At 43.4% G+C, this 19,421-nt stretch overlaps 1 protein-coding gene across 2 annotated transcripts in view; it reads left to right on the top strand.

Moving 5' to 3' along the window:
* Positions 1–765: 765 nt before the first annotated feature.
* The window catches only part of LOC136943259 (cGMP-dependent protein kinase 1-like), a 53,137-nt gene continuing 34,481 nt past the window's right edge, over positions 766–19,421 (top strand). Inside the window, exons 1-2 of one of the 2 annotated variants that reach the window (XM_067236520.1) lie at positions 766–1,229; positions 8,622–8,788. In XM_067236520.1, the coding sequence (XP_067092621.1) occupies positions 973–1,229; positions 8,622–8,788 (424 nt within the window). In that variant the 5' untranslated portion in view covers positions 766–972. Of the gene's footprint in view, positions 1,230–4,912; positions 5,279–8,621; positions 8,789–19,421 lie in introns of those variants that run through there. The other variant, XM_067236519.1, reaches the window with a different exon arrangement.

The following is a 19,421-nucleotide window of genomic DNA, read 5'->3' as shown; positions in this document are numbered from 1 at the left end:
TCCGGCACCCAACTCACTCTTTCGATGAATTCAGTGAGCTGAGATGGATTTGGGCAGTGGATGAAAAATGATGTGTAGTCAGTGGAGCTCTGTTTGAAGATTGGGTTTACAGCATGGCTGTGTCTGGTATTCATGTCTATGGTGTGTTGTTTGTTTGTGTATGTGAGGGTGTGTGTGTGTCACAATGTGTGTGTGTCACAGTGTGTGTGAAAGAGCATTTGAAACTATCTATTTTAGAGCGTAAACCCAAGCAAAAAATGTACAATAGGTTTGTGATGAGTGCGTTTTTTCATGAAAGTATACTTTTTTTAATTTTACAATGCATTTGTACCATTTCATTATTTTGTCTAAATAGTAAGCATGCATGCGAGGGACTTTGCCGTTTTTATGTCTGATGATGAAATTGAGTGCTTTGGGGATGCCCGAACCAACCGTCCTGTCTAGTATAATGAATCATACCCAATGCCAGATCAAGTTTCACTGTTGTGCGTCAGCAGAACTCACGTAGCATTCGTTTGCTCATTGAAGGGTTGTTTTTGAAGACAGTGAGAATTTGTCAACGTAAAGAAAAAAGTAATGGTGTGGCATAATTGTTAGGGCGTCCAGCGATCCACAATCTGCTCCGGAGGACGAGTTTTCTGTCCGGTATGGCGGTCTGCGTCCTCAAAGAGAAAGAGCTGCTCTAATTGGTTTCTCAATGAAGGATCATCAGTAGTTCCCTCGAGGATCGGCGGACTGTAGTGCAGAGCGGTCCATCAATCGGTCCGCTCCCCGGTGTTAAATCCCGCTTTCCTGTCCTGTTTTCTCCTACAAAATTAAACACGTGGATTTTATCGGGCTCTACAGTTGCGTTTCGGAGTAACAGTATTTTTTCGCAGAAAGGTATTTGCCAGATTACAACTTGTTCGCTCGTAGGTGATAGGAGTTATCGTAACAATTGGGAATAGCAGTGAAGTTTTACGCAATTTCAACATGAGTGACCTGGAGGAGGACTTTGCCAAGATTCTAATTCTGAAGGAGGAAAGGATACGAGACTTGGAGAGGCGGCTGGCTGATAGGGAGGATGAGATTCAAGAATTGAAAAGGAAACTACACAAATGTCAGTCTGTTTTGCCCAGCGCCCAAATTATAGGACCGAGGACCAGGAGGGCTCAAGGCATCTCTGCAGAGCCTCAAACGTACCAAGATCTGTCAAGACAAGCTTTTAGAAAATATGCCAAGTCTGACTGGTAAGAAAGTAAAAACATATTGAGACTCATCCGTTGAATGTGGTTGATGTTCAGTGAAGTACGCTCATGAATTAGGCTACGCCTTGCGGAATTAGGACATTAAGAATATGGCCATGTCTTTTGAGTAAGGTGTGTGGTTTGTTTACTTTGTAGAAATAGTGAGAGAATGTTGACCTGGCAGTCAACAATTCGTCTATGACCACACAAGTCACGCTTTAAGGAGAAAGGGATGCTGTTAAGAGCATGAATGGGGTAACGCTCCCATTCTCAGGGCCGATGGGATGACGCTGCTCCAGGGCAAGCTTCAGAGAGGGATTATAATTGATCCGATCCATCATTGGAGTCCCATAGGACGGGGAGTGGAGGAAGTACGATGCATTATTGGCTTTTAGTAGCTGAACACTGAGCTCTTGAAGTGCACGTCTGAGGATATTTAATACTCCATTAGAAAACGCTTTGTTTGACCATATGCTACCTTTATCACCTTGCGCCGCGCTTTTGAAGCTGCGGAGCTTTCTTATTGTCCACAGTTTTTCTAGAGCTATCCCAGAAAAGTGCGCCTAATAAATGGTTAGGGCAAAGTTAGGGAATGGCAAGAAATGCATTAATCAATAGATGAGGCAATTTTAGCTCATTCGGTGAATCTCTGGATGTTGAAATACTATAGCAGACTAATACACTCGTATTCGTCCAAAAAGCTTTACAAAAAGCTCGATATAAAAGTAGTATTCCTAAATTGCCATGTAGGATATCGTTACTGTTGTACATCAATTGTATTGTATTCTACCTCCTTTTAGCACCTCATTGATTTGACACACACTCTGTCCCCCCTTCCCCTCTCTCTAATCAAAAACGAATTAGGAAAAATAACTTACCTAATGCACATGGACATAAATTACAACCCAAATTGTATTAACATTCATTAATTCGTGACTAGACAATTTCTCTGTGTCAGTCCATCTAGCTCTATTTGTATGAATGAAACCTCAAGCTAGACAGACTCTAGGCCATGGTTGTAGACCCAGACGAAATTGTACTGGATTCTTACATACAACTTTCTATATGACAGTGCAACTGACACGTGTCAATCATTTAGGAATTTGGAGAGGATGAGTGACTCTTAGTGCATCCACAGGTAGACATCAAAGCTTGGTTAGCTTGGTCATGAAAAGTCAGTAAAACAAAACATAAATGGTGAACAATTGTCCTACTGATTCTGATTGGAACAGGAGGTTGCCGTGTTCCAAAGACACAGGCGGTTGATTAGACTACAGCTTTCTTCCCTCCTTGCTGCTTATTGAGTGTGTTCCCAGCACTGGTTATCTAACAGGTTCGCCGCTTTCCACCTGACAGTCAGCCTCGCAGGATGGGCAGGGGTCAGAGACAGTGTGACCCCCATTAGAGTCAGAACCAAGCACCAGTCAACAGCTCCCGCTCATCAGGTTACAGCAGCATGGGGCAATGGATCCTGTTTCCATCGATCTGCATAGGAAAGGGCTGAGTTGGAAGTTTAGCTAGGTGAAATTTAAAGCCTGTGTCTCTGACACAAAGGTGCTTTGAAGGGCAATGGGAGGGCCCATTGATGAGTTGAGGGAATATAGAGAGGAGGATGAGGAGAATTATGGATAGATTAGGAGAAAAGGGAGTTTGAGAAGACTGACAGGGAGGAGAGAAATAAAGTTATCTTGAATTGGGAATTTAACATGAGTGAACAAAGCACTCCCTGTTTATCACAAAGCAAATGGATTCCATGTTGAAACCTGGTCTGTTGTCCTTGACATGAGGTGCTGGTCAATGGGTGGACTTGATTATTTGTGTTCAGCAGGTGTATTTCATTTGTCATGCTGAGAAGTTGTATACAATTCTTTACAGGTGAGTTGTTTGGACTGATTGTAAACCCTGGAGGTCCTCTTTAAGTTTATACTTATAAGTTTGAATCTGACTCTGAATTATTTTGCATCAGTGATCCACATTCTTCCTGTATCAAACTATTTAGTACATCTTTTGAACTAAATTGATTTGTTTGATATTTACTTGAATATTTCTTTTTACTGTAGATCCCATTACAGACTCACAATAATATTTTGGTCACAATCCCCTTGCCAGTGGTTCTGCAATGATTAGTAACACTACTTAAATCCTCTTTAAAAGTGGAGGTACTCCAAAGTTTCGACATTGATGAAAACGTTGAGGACATTATTACAGAATCTGCACCACAACTCTGTGCTAAAGATAAATGTGACTTGATCACGACTTTCCACCATTCCACTATCTCCGTCTCACCACATTGTTTGCTAACCACCACTAGGGGGCAGCTATGATCTGTTCTCCAGTCATGAGGCCATTCCCAGGGGCTACTACCTGACCATGCTATAACTAGATCAGAGCTTCTTAACAAACCTCACATTGTACACTTACAATGTACACATTGTAACCCTGCATCCTAGACATGAACAAGGAGAAAAAGTTATAAGCTTGTCAGCTCGTATAGATATATAACCACTTGTTTCCCTTTGAACACTGTGATTATCTTCACTGACTTTAAAACCTCAAACAACACATCCTTTTGATTGGTATAACAAATGCAAAAAGGTAATCATATCCTAACCTCTCTATCCACAGGTTTTACTACTGGATTTTAAAATGTAATGTCTGTAAGATTAGACCTTTAGCAATGAATGAGAGGTCTAATGTAGTTCAATGGGTCTCAGGTGGGAGGTTGGAATAAATTATAGCGCCAGTAGTGCTTAGAGCTAAGGAAATCTATTACACCAGGAATGCAGATTAGGGTTACCTCACCAGTGGAATTTCCACCTTCACTGAAGGGATCGATCATTATCATTATTATTCTTGATCTGTGTTTTCATCCAGAGTTTGTTTTTGATTTTCTATAGTACTTTCTTTGTTCTTGGGCCCTGGTATATGAACTTCTCATAGGCTAGTCATCTGGATGGACTACACAAGCCTACTCATAGGTCATTGTTGTTCACTCAGGATGTGATTAGACGGATTGGTTATCAACTTCAGCAGAATTGTAGGTTAGGTATCATCGGGTGGAGATCATGTTCTTGGAAGTATTGCAGGTGGGGTTATACTGACATGATCCTGTCACATGCTACTAGTTTTCTGAATGGAATTGCTGTTTGTGTGCCTTATTTGGCCTCCACTTTTTTCTTTACAAAACAGGACAGGAAACGGGATAAGCAGACCATGAATAAAGTTACTATATTTAGAGCGCATTAAAAATGTAATCCCTTAGCTTCCCATAAGCCTACCTTGTGTATTAACCAAATCAATATCATTCAAAACCTATTTGGGTTATTATTGTTGAAAGACAGTTTGCCATGCTCTCTGAGTTGAGAGACTTCGGGGATCGAATGACAGAGCACTTGTTTCACGCGCACAGACTGCATTGTGCCTTGGATTCCTGTAGGCGCCCTTCTCGCCTTGTGCTCTCTCGGGTCGCAGCCTGACGCACTTGGGGAGGACTGTCCACTCTGCTGAGGGAAAACTTTACATTTTCTGTCTAGTGTGCTTTTGGGAATCGCCTTGGCAGTCTGCTCCCACTCAATGAGATTTTGAACACCCGTCGTTAACGGAAAGCCGTCTACCATTCAAGGAGGGAGTGCCTTTTGAAGCTGTTGATGCGGGATAAAGTTTTAATTTCCAAAGGTAGAGGAGAGACACAGTAAAGTATCAACCGGAAAGCTTTTGATAAAGTTTCTTAGCGTAGTGCAGATGAAGATGGGTACCTTGCGCGACCTCCAATATGCGCTGCAGGAGAAGATCGAAGAGTTGCGGCAGCGAGACGCGCTCATAGACGAGTTGGAGCTGGAACTCGACCAGAAGGATGAGCTAATACAGAAACTACAGAACGAACTGGATAAATACCGTTCGGTTATAAAACCTGCAACCCAACAAGTCCACAAACAGACCGAACTGCACGAGCAGCAACGGACTAAAAGACAGGCTATTTCTGCCGAACCGACCGTATTCGACATCCAAGAGCTTAGTCATGTAACTCTGCCGTTCTACCCCAAAAGCCCACAGTAGGTGTACAGCTCACATGAAGTTTTAGGATTATTTTCATTTGCTATTGTAGACAACCCTTCCTTCCACTGTTTATGGACGTTTGCTGTGCATTAAATATGACACATGTGGTGTCAGTATATAAATTATAGATCTGACTGCATGCGATGTACATCCTATGCATTTTACTTATTAGGCGTACCCTTTTTAAAAACAAAATGTTGTAAATACATACTCTCTCTAAACACATACATACAGACACACACACACGCGCACGCACGCACACACATACACACACACACACACACACACACACACACACACACACACACACACACACACACACACACACACACACACACACACACACACACACACACTGGCACAAGGTGAAATTGCCTGTTGTAAGATTAGGAAACAGTGGCAGATGTGAGTTTAAGTTTAGGAAGGCTAAACCTCTCCTGGGTGTATTCCTCTGCATTCTGTCACCAAGCAGGGTGAGAGATGTCTCAGTTCAGTGGCATTCAACAACACTTGTGAGACATGATGCATCACATCTTCTTAGTCAGAGCTCAGTTAAGATGAGATGAAAATATACTGCAGGAGAATGGATGCTTGTTTTAATCAAAATGCTGATAAAATAGGGTGCCAGGCTGCATGGCATGCTTACATTCTGTTTCGATTAGTCTCTTACGTAATCTCTCGTTCTCTCACTATCTCTCTCCAACCCCTACTCTCTCACCCCCCACTCTCTCACCCCCCCTCTTTTGCCACACTCTCTAATTCTTTCTCTCTATCCTCCTCTTTATCCCTCTCTCGCAGACACACACGTACACACACACACCTACACGCACACACGTACACACACAATCAGTCTGAATTGTCCTCTTTCACTTGTCAAAATGTGTTGTGTAGTCACCTCCCAGTTGATTTGACTGACCCTCCACATTTAGTTCTTCAAAACAGTTCAATTATTGCAGAATCAATGCAGATTTTCCCAAATTCTGAATTTGTAACATTCCATTCACACAAAAAGCATTTCCAAAATTGGAATATCCGTCCTTTAGTTTGAGTTTTTCACTGTATATGTGCTGCCCCTCACTCTCACACGCTGAAAATAGTGTGCTACATGACACATCAAACAAGATAGAAATAAAGGAAGTATAATGGCCTCTGCTGTGAACCCAGCTGTGCCTATGCAGGTCCAGATAAGAGTGGTTTTATCCCGCTGGTCTGCAAAAATGATTTGAGGGCTTTCGTTGAAGAACAGTCAACAAGAAGGGGTTTGTTGTTTGAAGCTATTAATCTTGGTTCTACCTCTCGCGTTCCTCTGCCATACATGGAAAGCAATTCTAATTCACTTGCCAGACTTTTCTGTGCCGAGGTAAAATGCACTGGTAGACATGGTCAGCTGGTATCCCCCATGTGATTTCAGATAAGGACACAATCTGGATTCAGACAGTCAGCTAGTCAACCAGTAAGGTATTTCTCTCTCCAGGCTGGACCTGTGCATCTGTGTGGATTCCCACTGAATAGAGACATTAAGGAGAAATTAAATGAAATTTGAAATGGGTACAGACAACCTCGAAAAAAACAGAATTTGATGTCAACATGAGTTTTGTGCACCTGGGGAGAAAATTATAATTGGTTTGGACCACTTGTAGTCCTTATTAATGCTACGATTATATTGAACATGTTTGTTTTTTTCCCTCTACTTTTTCAGGTCCCTGATTTTAAAACAGGATGGGTCTGTTATCTGGTCTACCAGTGTAGGTTATAGTGGAATGTAAAAAGTGCAAAGTAATTGTTTACATGTTCACTAGAATCTCTCTCTCTCTCTCTCTCTCTCTCTCTCTCTCTCTCTCTCTCTCTCTCTCTCTCTCTCTCTCTGTCTCTCTCTCTCTCTCTCTCTCTCTCTCTCTCTCTCTCTCTCTCTCTCTCTCTCTCTCTCTCACACACTCTTTCTCACTTGCTCTCTTTCTCTCAGTAGCTGCCCCTCTCAGCCTTTCCTTTTGTTTTTTTTTTGCTTCTAAAAGAGCATAGTTTCTCCTTTTAAGGAAGGCAGACCTTGTTCAGTTCCCAAACCTTACTGGTGGATCACGCAAATGTATCTGGTCTCACGAAAAGAAGACGAGGAGGCCTGCATACGGCTTGTTTGGCTTCAGTGCAGGGGAATCGAGGAGCTATCTGGTCACCAGAGGCTCCATTCAGGGGATCCCCGTGGACCCTCACTCTGCTGGGTGTAAATCTGTGACAGGCTGGGGTTAAGGAGGGAAGCTTCATAAGGAATGCAGTATGGGGAACTTGGGAGAGTTATGCTTCTGGGAGGGCACCTCTGCTTACCGTGCCTTCCTGTTTCAAGTGTGGACTAATATTTAGGGCAGGGCTGGAGATAAATCCTGAAAGAACACCATTACTTTGAAAGAATGCTTCTCCAGTTTATATAACAAATTGCAAGATGTACAGTCAGTCACAACATGCTACGGTTGGATGCCTCCTGTGTACATATCTGTGATTGTTTGGTGGATAACAGTTGTCACGCTAGAGGGGCCGTATTTCAATGACTCGTTTCTATTTAGATTTTTGTCCTCTCGTCCCACATCAAAGCAGTCTGAAATGGGTAGATTAGCCTAGCTAGCAGTTCGGTTGTCCTCTCTCCTGTGTGTGTGGTCGCCCCTAAAAAGGGAGAGGGGGACGAAGGGGCCGGAGCTAGGTTTTCCACAGAGCGAGAAGGGGGCGGGACTTTAAAAGCCTGGCCAACGCTTCAAACTGCCGGCCCCTTTTGTGAGTTCTATTCCCAGGATCCTTTGAGGGGTAGAAAGCGTTTCCTCTGCCTTTTCTATGATTTGCAACATTAAAGCTCCTCTTTGAAGACAAGGTCCCCTTGTTGGGTTAACCCCGTTACATGTTATTAGCCTCGTTCAGAGATGTGTCGTGGTTAGCTGTATGGCACCCATCTGGCAAGCCCAGGCACTGAAGAGACAGAAAGATAGGCCTATGAAACAGTATAAATGTCTCTTTTAAAGAGCGAGAAATAAGGTTGACGCAAGCCAAATAGAAAGTTTCACCTTGAAACGGTAACAAAGGAAAAATATTTTTGTTGAAAGCCCACAGTCCTATTTTAATCAATCTTTCCGATTTGGCTTACAAATGTATGTCAAAGGACTTAGACGGATATGGTACAAAGGAAGCTGAATATGTTCTGTAGATGTTTGTGAGTGTTCGACTGTACATTGCGTGTGAAGCCCACAACATTTCTGTACCTACTTCAGTTCAGGCATTGATCTTTTTGAAGCTTTTCCATCAAAGTATACCTTTCTCGACTGTTGTTTGAGCACTCTCTTTCTCTGTTTGTTCTCCCAGGTCCAAGGACCTGATCAAGGAGGCCATCTTGGACAATGACTTCATGAAGAACCTGGAGATGTCTCAGATCCAGGAGATAGTGGACTGTATGTACCCTGTGGATTATGGCAAGGACAGCTGCATCATCAAGGAGGGAGATGTGGGCTCGCTGGTCTATGTCATGGAAGGTAACACATCTCATTGTCAGTGTGCAGCGCACACTCTATTTTCCCACAATATTTACTTGATTGTATAAGACGTGCAGCAGCTTGACTCTCTCCGTCAGACTCTTTGTAAACATTGACAGTAGTTAAACCCAGTCAAACTATTCTCAAATAAAACTTTCTCAGAGCATTTGCTTTCCTTAGCACCTGCTATTTTGACCCTGCAGGATTTTTTTAGGCAGTTCAAAGGCATTACTTTTACTACCATAGAACGATGAAAAATGACATTTCAAGGTCTTTAGTATAGTACCCAATAAAAATTGTGTGTGTATGAGAATGTGTGTAATCAGTGTTGAAGTCGTTTCCATGCTGGAGGTAGATATGCGATCAGTGGCATTTGAAGTTAATTGTGTTTGTGTGAGACCACCTTCAATCATATTGATTGACATCACCAGAAGGCCAGTGGTTCTGTTCAAGCCACTGATTTTAATTATAGGTTCTGTAGTGTGTTACTGAATCAGGACTGGGCATTTGGAATTTCTGAGGCGAGAATGGCATTCTGTCTGCTCTTCAGAGCGGCTCACATAATACCAACTCACTTTTTTAATTCCCATAATAAACATGATTATTGATCGGCCCGGGCTACTCTCAGCCTCAGGGAACGGCGGTAGTCTATTCTTGTCCAGCAGACGTCCGGGAACTCAGGTCTCAGGATAGCACAGTGTGTTCAGGGCTTTCAACTCTGGGCTTGTGAAGACACCTCCTTACTGTAGCAGCCAGCATCAGCCGAGAAGAGTTCTGTCCTTACCCTTGTCCATCTGTTCCGAGAGGCTCTGCTCCCTGGAAGAGCTCCCTCTCTCCTCCCCAGCTCCACCTCCCTCCCCTCTGGTGCTTGCGCCTCCTACTGGCTGGGCTCCCACGCTCGCTGCGTGAGAAAGATGGGAGACGGAGGAGCCGGTGACATTTCGGTGGGATTGCGTTTGCGAGGGGGGGGGTCCCTGCAATGCTCCATCATATTTGATGGACAGTTTCGCAAAGGCTAATATATGTAGGGTTGTTTGTTTCTGTCTGTGTATGTTTTGGGGGAGTAAGATCAAAATAATTAGCTTTGCTGTGTGCTGCGAATAAACATGGTCAGGGTTGATTCATAGAAACCGTTATTTGTCAATTAGACCCCCAAACCTTCACGAAATGGTTGTCCCTGTGCGGTGCGTCCTTGCATGTGCACATTTGTGGGAGAGAGTGAAAGTGACAGTGTGTGTCACTTTCAATGACGTTTGGAGGTGTGTATTTATGTGTGTGTGCGCGTGTTTTTCCATGTCCTACTTCATCTGCTTGAATGGAGTGGACACCCTGTGGTGCTCAAGGGTCTCTCTCAGTTTCTGATGAATCCTTTCTCACTAAAGTGCAGTTAGAGGAAAATGATGCATAGATGGCAATGGAGGGAAGGTTTGGGGGCTGTGGGAGTTGCTCACTGACAGTAATATAGTAAGAGGTGTTTTATGGAAGAAAGGGCATCAAATACAACGCTGAAAGATTTGTTCATTGAATGAAACTGAATTGAGAATATGTTGGTCATTGCCAGTAGTCCTTTAATTCTTGATGGTTGTAAAGGATATGTCCGTCTTGTCAGTTTTTTCTAATAACTGCTTTTACCTCTTAAGTCTCCACTGTAAAAAAGGATAAAGGTTAGGTATGTCATCCCCAGAGGTCTAAGGCTCTTAGTGGAGGATGGGAGGAGGCCAGAGCCTGTGACCTTTCTAAGAAGGACGGTCAGGGTGTTGCAGAGTATGTCACACTGCCCTAGTGTTCTGTCCGTAGTTTATCTTTGTGTGTGGGTCCTCTGTTTATATGTGTTTCTATGCTCAGTGTGTGCACCCTCTGTGTGTGTGTGTGTGTGTGTCTGTACTTGTGTTCTACACATTATGAACACACTTGTGCACTCATTTTGTGTGTTGTCATATGTGTATGTGTGCATGGCTGACATGTCTCTCTACTTATGTCAGCTAATGGTTGTAATACATTGTATCAAGCAGCCTCGAAACACTAATTGCAGAATCAAGGAAATTCACCTGTTCCCAGGGGATGATCAGTGCTTCTGATTGGGAGTATAGTCAGTGAACAATCTTTTAGGTGTTTAAAGGAGATAATAGCAGGGATAATCAAATCCAATTATTATCAAGTGCTTCCAACACTTTACAACTTCCCTTATTTCTCCACCGTTCAACAGCGAACTTAATTGCACCCAAAACTCATTAAACAAGGACATACCTGTCAGATAGCAGACAGGTGTGCGCTGGAAAGGTGTTTCTGGAGGCTGCTGAGACGGGAATAGTTCAGTGAGATGCCCAGACGTCTCGTCCTACCGTCACGCGGGCCGTGAAAGTCACAGTGGTGTGCAACACTCTGGCTGCGAGGCGCTATATTTTTTCACTTCCACTTTCCTCTCTGGAGGTTTAAACAGCCAAGATCCCTCCAGGTGACCAGGGATCACTGGATGTTTCCCAGACTGAGTGCTGAGCCACAGTGACACCACGTCTAAGAGGTCTGGGGTAAACATTGTTGAACACCCCCTGAGAAGCCTCGGGGTGTGTTGTTCCCTGTTGACTTACATTGCTCCAAATGTTTGTACCGGCTACATCTCACTCTCTAGGCAATGTTCAATCCCGACTCATTCTTTTGTGAATCCACTGCCGTGTGCAAGGGATTTGAAACACTGCTTCTTTAAGTCTTGATGTTTTATCATGTTCAATTGGAAACATTATACTCACTCACATATTAGTGTGTGGTCCTTATTTCAGGATTAGACAAAATTTTGAACCTGAAGAATGTTTGGAGTGGGGAGGTGTGATCATATGTATCCTGCAAAGGTATCCGCTAACAGCTGCCTCTCTTCTGGGAAGGCTGTCCACAAGATTTTGGAGTGTGTCTGTGGGAGTAAGTGCCCATGCAGCTACAAGAGCATTAGGGAGTTTGGCCACTGCTGCTGGGTGATTACACCTGGCTTTCAAATGGCTTTAGAATTGATCCCAAATGTGTTTGATGGTGTTTAGGTCAGGGATCTATGCTGGCCAGTCAAGTTTTTTCGAAGCAAACTCAACAAAATGTTTCTGTGTGGACCTCGCTTTTCGCATAGGAGCATAATCATAGCCACATGAGGGGGGCACATCCATATTATTGCCTTTGGATTTAGAATGGGATGTCATAAAAGTTCCTGTAGGTGTAATGGGTCGCAATACATTTGTCTATATTGTGCAATTTTTTTCTAATTTGTAATTGCTGATCCTTTTATTGATATCACACAGTACGTTCATATCAATTTGTTCATTGACCTTGACCCAGCCAGTGTGTACTATATGTCACATTATTGTCATAGACAATCCTTTGTCACCCCTTGTATTAGAGCACCTCCATCCGAATAAACTCAATTGCAGTTTAGGGAATCTTCAAGCCCCTAAGATACTAACTGATACAAACAGAGCGTAACTGAAGGTCATTTCTGTCATTCTGGAGGACTGTATCTAAAATTGTACCAGATTTACCTCCAACCAATCACGGAGCAGCTGTGGGTTGCCGCAGGCTCCTGGGACATCTTCAGATCATTGATCAGGGACACCAAGCAGCACCTGAGGCTGAGAGCTGAGAGGTCCACAAACCCCTGGCCAGGGGAGGAGTGTCTCATCTCCTGTGCGCTGCCTGGGTGGAGGTGATTGGTATGCTCTCAGAGGTGGGCTCATCGCTCCCTGGACAGTAAAGTGAGGCTGAGAAATCTTCAGTTAACCCAGATCAGATGGCTGTATCAGTGACAGGTTTGGGGACTTCACCAATGTGCTGAGCAGGAAGGGATGGAAGCCGAGTGGACACAGCTAGTAATGTATTCTACATGAAGCTGTTTGCTTTTGAACAATACTCCAGATTAAAAACAGTTATTATGCCTCGATTGAATTAATGTATCTATTGCCAATTCCGCCCCCCAACCCACACTCAGCCACCTGTGACTTTGGGTTGCTTGGCAACCAAATAAATGGAAATCTAAGGTAGTGTGGTTTGGATTTTGCTATCAAGGTTATGTTATGCTTGCTCCAGGGAATACAGATTCATCAATCATCCCTACAACCAAAAAAGTGGACTAAGATTTGCTTTTTTTTCTCGTAGACTATCCACCATCTGACAACAGCTTGGACTAGGTTAAGTGTGTTTGTACACTGGAGAGTCAGAGGAGCCATTGAAATGGCTGTTCAGGTTGAGGAGCCCTTACAACTCTTACTGGAACGAGAAGGAGAACCAGGCTTAGAGGGCTAACCGCACATTTACCGAAGCATTTAAGTAATTTTATCTCAAAAGGGTTTTCCTACTTTTAAAGTTGTTTTCTCTCTTGAACAGAGATCTTATTGGGATTTTTATTTTTGTTTGAATTGTTTATCACTTGTATTATTGTTTTTATTGATTTTATGCAAAGCACCTTGAGCTACAATTCTTGTATGAAATGTGCTATATAAATAAAGTCTTACTTACTTACTTACTTACACAATGTTGTTTTTCCTTTCGATTTGTGAACGGTGTGTGCGTGTGTGTGTTTGAGCAGGCACTCATCTGTGTGTCTCTCCTGCACCTTGGTCGGGCCTGTAATCTGTAATCTGGAGGTGTGAACAGCAGATAGGAGGGAAAGAAAAAGAGAGAGGGAAAGCGGAAAATGTATTCCATTCCATTTCTGACTCATTTGATTTCAAATTTACACCTCAGAATGGTGTGTGCAGTATGCAAAAATAGTAAAGGCATCCCTGGCAAGTTTAAAACGGCATGTTTTTTCTGTTAAAGTGTGATAAGAAAAGAAACAGTTAGCAGAGAACAGCTAATATAGCACCCTCCATATATAACTTTCAGAGAATTTGTATTGATTTTTAGGTAGCACACATGCACTCCCTTATACGGCTTGACAGTCGAGCTTAGAGGCCATTAGAGCTTTTGTGTCATTTATGTGTAAACGGGTGGTGAACGTAGGATGGAGAATAATTTGATTATTTTTCCTTTCTGTCTTCTCTATCTTATTTAGCTCCCTCCTTTCTCTACCAGTGATGAGTATATAGAGGACTGAGTTTTTATTCAGCCCAGGAGTGAATATTGATTACTATTTCCAGTCCAAGGGATTATGTGAAAATGTCTTACAGGGGAATGAATGAGTCATTGTGAAGGATCACAGGTCCTATATTACAGTGATTCATTTGAATTCACCTGGTACTGGGAGCTTCTCAGCTGGGAATGAGTTGGTCGAGGGACATGTGTGTCTATGACTGTCTGTGACTGGGTGTGTCTGATTGGTTATGTCTTGTTGTGCAAAATGTGCGAGGTTGTTTGAACAAACACGTGTCAAGGTCTTGTCTACTTGTTACTTCTATGTTTGAGGTAGTGTGTGTGTACATATATACAGTAGATATATGTAACATATGTACTGTATGTTTCTGGACCCCTCCTCTTCTCTCTGTACACCACCTCACTTGGACCAATCATCACCTCCCATGGCTTCTCCTACCACTGCTACGCTGACGACACGCAGCTGTACCTGTCGTTCCCCCCCGACCGATCCGGGGATCTCAGCTAGGATTGAGGCCTGCCTCACAGACATCTCCGCTTGAATGAACGAGCACCACCTCCAGCTGAACCTCGCCAAAACAGAACTTCTCATCATCCCGGCTAAACCCTCCATCTCCCATGATCTCTCAATCACCCTGGGATCTGCGACGGTGACCTCTTCATCCTCTGCCAGGAACCTTGGGGTTACCATGTACGACAAGCTCTCCCTCACGGCCCACATTGCTGCGGTCTCCCGGTCGTGTAGATTCACCCTCTACAACATCCGGAAGATCAGGAGATACCTGTCTGAGCACTCCACCCAGCTGCTAGTCCAAGCACTTGTCCTCTCCAAGTTGGACTATTGCAACTCGCTGCTCGCTGGTCTCCCAGCATGTGCAACCCGCCCTCTTCAGAGGATTCAGAACGCAGCGGCCCGCCTGGTCTACAATCTACCCAGATGCTCCCATGTTACCCCGCTCCTCATCTCTCTCTCTACTGGCTACCTATCATGGCCCGTATCAGATTCAAGACCCTGGTATTGACCTTCCGAGCAGTGAACGGGACTGCACCCGTCTACATCAAGTCTCTCCTGCAGCCTTACACCCCCACCCGTCACCTACGGTCTTCTTCAGACAACCGCCTGGTGGTCCCACTGCTCAAGACCGCCCGGTCCCAACACAAGCTCTTCTCCTGTCTGGCCCCCCAGTGGTGGAATCAACTCCCCACCTCCATCAGAGATACTGACTGTCTCTCCACCTTCAAGAAAAGGCTCAAGACGCACTTGTTCCGGGAGTACAACGGTACTTAGGAATGGTTCGCTTGACCCGATGTTAGTTTCCTCAAGGATCACAATGACTCTTGCTTAGAGACTTGTTGCTCTTGTGGTTAGTGGTAACTGATTGAAATTTTTGTTCTCGCTGTGATGTATTGTTTTTATTAATGTTGCTTGCTTTTTTTTCCACAGGTACACTTGCACTTATAGCGGTTCATGTTGTTTAATTGTAACTTGTTTAACTACATGCTCTTATGGTTCTTCCCTTTGGCACTTACTTTGGTTGTTCACAATGTGTCCTTCATGTTTTGGCTACTCGCGATGTTTTTTGGCTATCTTGTTGTTATGATCAGTGACCTATGCACTTTGTAAAGCTCTGTCTTGGAAGTCGCTTTGGATAAAAGCGTCTGCTAAATGAATAAATGTAAATGTAAATGTATACAGTCGGCTATGAATGTATAGATATATTTGTGTGTGTTTGTGAATGTCTGCCCTGTCTGGATACATGCTTCTTCCCTTTCTGTTTGCTGAGGTGCAATGTGGGAATACAAGATAGATAACTAATAATATGCTCTACCTCAGGGATGGACAAATCCCACTCCCACAGGAAAGTGCGCCAGTTCTGTACACAAGAATTGGAAGTCACACACACACACACACACACACACACACACACACACACACACCTACACACTTATACAGTACATACACATAAACACTACTGACTCACACACTGTAAATCATAGCTGAAAAACACTGTTGTCTATGTAGAGCAAGCTGCAGTTATTACGATGTGGACATGTTTAGTAATAAAGCTCTTTGCTGTTAGTTTAACATAAATTGCACTTTTTGAGAGACTTGAAGCTCAAAACTTATTTTAAGACAATAACCAAGAAAAAGGCCAGGCCTGTTCATTTTATCTCAGTTTTTTCTCTCCCAAGACTTCCCTTGAGTACAGATGGACTTATCTCCAGGAGTCTAGACAGGGCATATGGGAATCTCAGGATGCTGGTGATACAACTCCTGTCTTTGATCTTATATTAGATTGAAGACCAGCCTATAATGAAGGATCACCTTAGAAACCCTTCTCTTATCTCCAACTATGATGTGGCACAATATTACGTTCCCCACCATAGAAAATGCCCCTACTAAGCCTTCCTATGGCAAGGGTGTGATTGCTTGTGTTTGCTAGTTGTGTGTGAAACCAGTATAATCCAACCCCTATCAACCCGTCTTTGTTAGATATAATACAATTTTACAATGTATGTGTGTGTGTTTCAGAGACTGAGTGGGTGAATGTAGTTATATCTGGGAGCAAATGAGAGAGTATAGGAGCATGTTTGTGTTTGAATGTGTCTGTGTTTTTATGTGTGTGTGTGTGTGTGTGAGAGTGAGTGTATAAGAGACCCCTCTTCCATAATGACATGACAGACAGGGATTCTAATCCTACTGTGAAGGACCCCCAGCGATGTTTTAGCCAGGCCACTCAGGAAATGAGACAGCCGCTGTACTGGACTTTAAATGTCACTTTAATCTGCACGCTAACATCCTGGTGCTGTGCTAATTAGGCCCAGTCTGAATAAATAACAACACCGCATCAAGGCTAATGCTAATTGCGACACACTAACAGTCTGGCTTGGAATGCTGAACAAGTCGGCATTTACTTTGCACCCCCCCCCCTTCCCTCTCTTCAATCAGCCTGTCAACCCAGGAGTTGTAATGTGGCTTTGATGACCAGGATGTGGCAGTGATGGAGCTGCAGTGCTTATTACTGTAATGACTATGGGGGTGAGAGAGGAGATTGCCCGGAAGATAGTATCGTAGTGTAAATCAGAGCAGTATTGCATCCTAAATCAGTTATTTTTATGATACTACTGCCTTATATAAATAGGTAATTGACACGTGTAGACTAGGGGTAAAACACAAGGTCAAGCTTAGGTATTCCAGTGCAAGTCACTCAAGGTATCGAACCAGCTTTTGATTAGCTCTTCTTGTCCCTGATCACTGATCGAGCAGTTGCCCAACTTTGTTGTTTGTGTGGCCCTGACAGACAGATCGTTGCATTCAAAGATCTGAAGTGTCTTTGCTTCCTGTGGCTTGATGTGCAAAGAACATCCACACTCTTGTCACATAAAGTTTGTCCCTATCTCTCTCTCTTTCTCTCTCTCATTCTCTCCATCACTCCTTTATATCTCTCTCTTCGTAGAGGGTTTCTTTCCCTTAATGGGATCCGAAGAGAGGCATGACTTGTGTTTGAGTCTGGTGCTGAAATCCTGTGGTATAACAAACACGCATTGTTGTTTTCATAGATGTTACAGAAGTGATCAGGAGGAATTAATAAATTAATTTGACGGGTCAGTAAATAGAACTGGTAATGACAACAATCTGACCCATCCATAAGCAAACTTGAGAACCAAGGAAACCAGTTAGGATTTCAGATGGCAGTGTTTTCCTCTGCCCTTCTTTGTACAGAAGTCCACAGCAGCAGCGTAGAAACAGATGAATTACAACATCTGAATGAAACGAGTTAATGTAATAAAATGATGCTCATTTTGTGTCATTACTGTAGCATGCAATCATGTTGATGACAATGAAGGTGATAGGCTGATTGGAACGGTTTCCTTTGGAAAATACAACAACTCAAACACAATGCGTGTTTGCTTTTTTTTAAACCTGGGAAAGTGAACAATGTTCTTTTTAGAAATCTGCTCAGAACACAGCTGTCCCTTTCAAAGCGTTGCTATCCCTAAAGCTTACCCTATCTCCCTTGGGTGGTCAGACTGAGGCCAGCTTCCTTTGGGGCTGTCCTCCAAAAGACCTATTAAAGACTTAATATGATTCCTACTCAGTCACAGATTCAGGATCAGCCATCTCTCAGGCCTAACCACCAGGCATTAAGGGGGAATTATACCAGCTGATCACAGGACAATGTCTCGGGGCAACCCCATCTCTCCCATCTCCAAGTCCCCCATTTATAAGCCTCAGAGGCTATGAACCTTCCTTTAACTTGATCCAATAAGAGGGGTCCAGTGGCCTTCAAACACTGATTTAAAGTCAGATATTTCTGCACATTCCTAATGGAAAAGGTTGAAGTTGACTGTATAGTAATCTGATTTGTGATGAGTGTTTTGGGTTGAAACCCCTTCCAGAGAGTAGGAAAGGGTCTTTGGTCGTTTTTTACTCTGCTGGACCAGTCCTCCCCCATGTCTTGCTCTGTCTCCTCAGAATGTGTTGTTAGAAAACAAGGAAGAGGCTGAGAGGAATAATCGCTCTAACTCATGCATGACCTCTGAAACACAGCCTTATTTAGAGACATAATAACCTCAACATGAGATACGTGGAGGCAGGAAATTAAAGGACTGTTCTTTTACAAATTCAGTTATGGTAATTTAAAACTTTGCATGACATTTCAAATAAGCAAGTAAGTAATAATCTTTATACAAACATCCACCAATGCTCTTCCTTTAGTGCCTTATCTATCTCAGCTGGTTTTGACCAGTGCAATATACTGTAGATATCTGTGCTTGACCTGTACTTAACCATAACTATAGCTCATTGTGTATAGTCCAGTCCTTACCATTTGAAGAAAGCCAAGCTGACTGAAAGACGTGTCCGTTTTTCTTCCACCTGTACTCACCAACAGGATTGTTACTGGTCAGAACAAGATAGCAGACACCCCATAACTTTCTCCATACCAGAAGGAGCCCCTCCAATGTCACATGCACCACAACTCAAGGGTGACCCACAAAGGACAGAGGAAGATTAATACTTTGGGTTTGGAAAGCAGCCAGACTGCTTGCCAGCCAACTTCACTTCCTTCTCAAGACACATCAACTTCGCCCCTGAACTAACCCTGAACATACATTCAAATGACAATGATCACCAAAGGAGGGAGGACAGGGGAACAATGTGTGCAACAGAGGTGAGACTGGCGTTAACACTGGAGATATTAAGTCTTTGAGGGCGCTTTGCATTTTCTCTGTGGATACCCTGTTTTATGACCTAATGAGATGCGGCAGGTGAGTCACTGGGTGAGGTTGTATGGGCAAATGCTGGTCATACAGAGATTCAAATGTCCTGTGGTCAGACAGAACTATGGGGTTTATTCACTCCTGTCAGCTGGCATTTGAATAGGATGAAGTAATTCTCCCCTCCACAAACCCTCGGCTCATCTCTTATTTGGCTCTGTCAGGAAAGTCGGACAGAGCACAACTACGCAAACTTCTGGAAATGATGATGTCAGGAGGTGTGCGTCTGTGTGTGTCTGTCTGTCTGTGTGTGTGTGTGTTTGGACTCTTTAAGTAAACACCCCTT

The sequence above is a fragment of the Osmerus mordax genome, chromosome 5 (genome assembly GCF_038355195.1).
Source record: "Osmerus mordax isolate fOsmMor3 chromosome 5, fOsmMor3.pri, whole genome shotgun sequence".
Taxonomy (NCBI): Eukaryota; Metazoa; Chordata; class Actinopteri; order Osmeriformes; family Osmeridae; genus Osmerus; species Osmerus mordax.
This window is presented reverse-complemented; position numbering and strand designations above follow the sequence as displayed.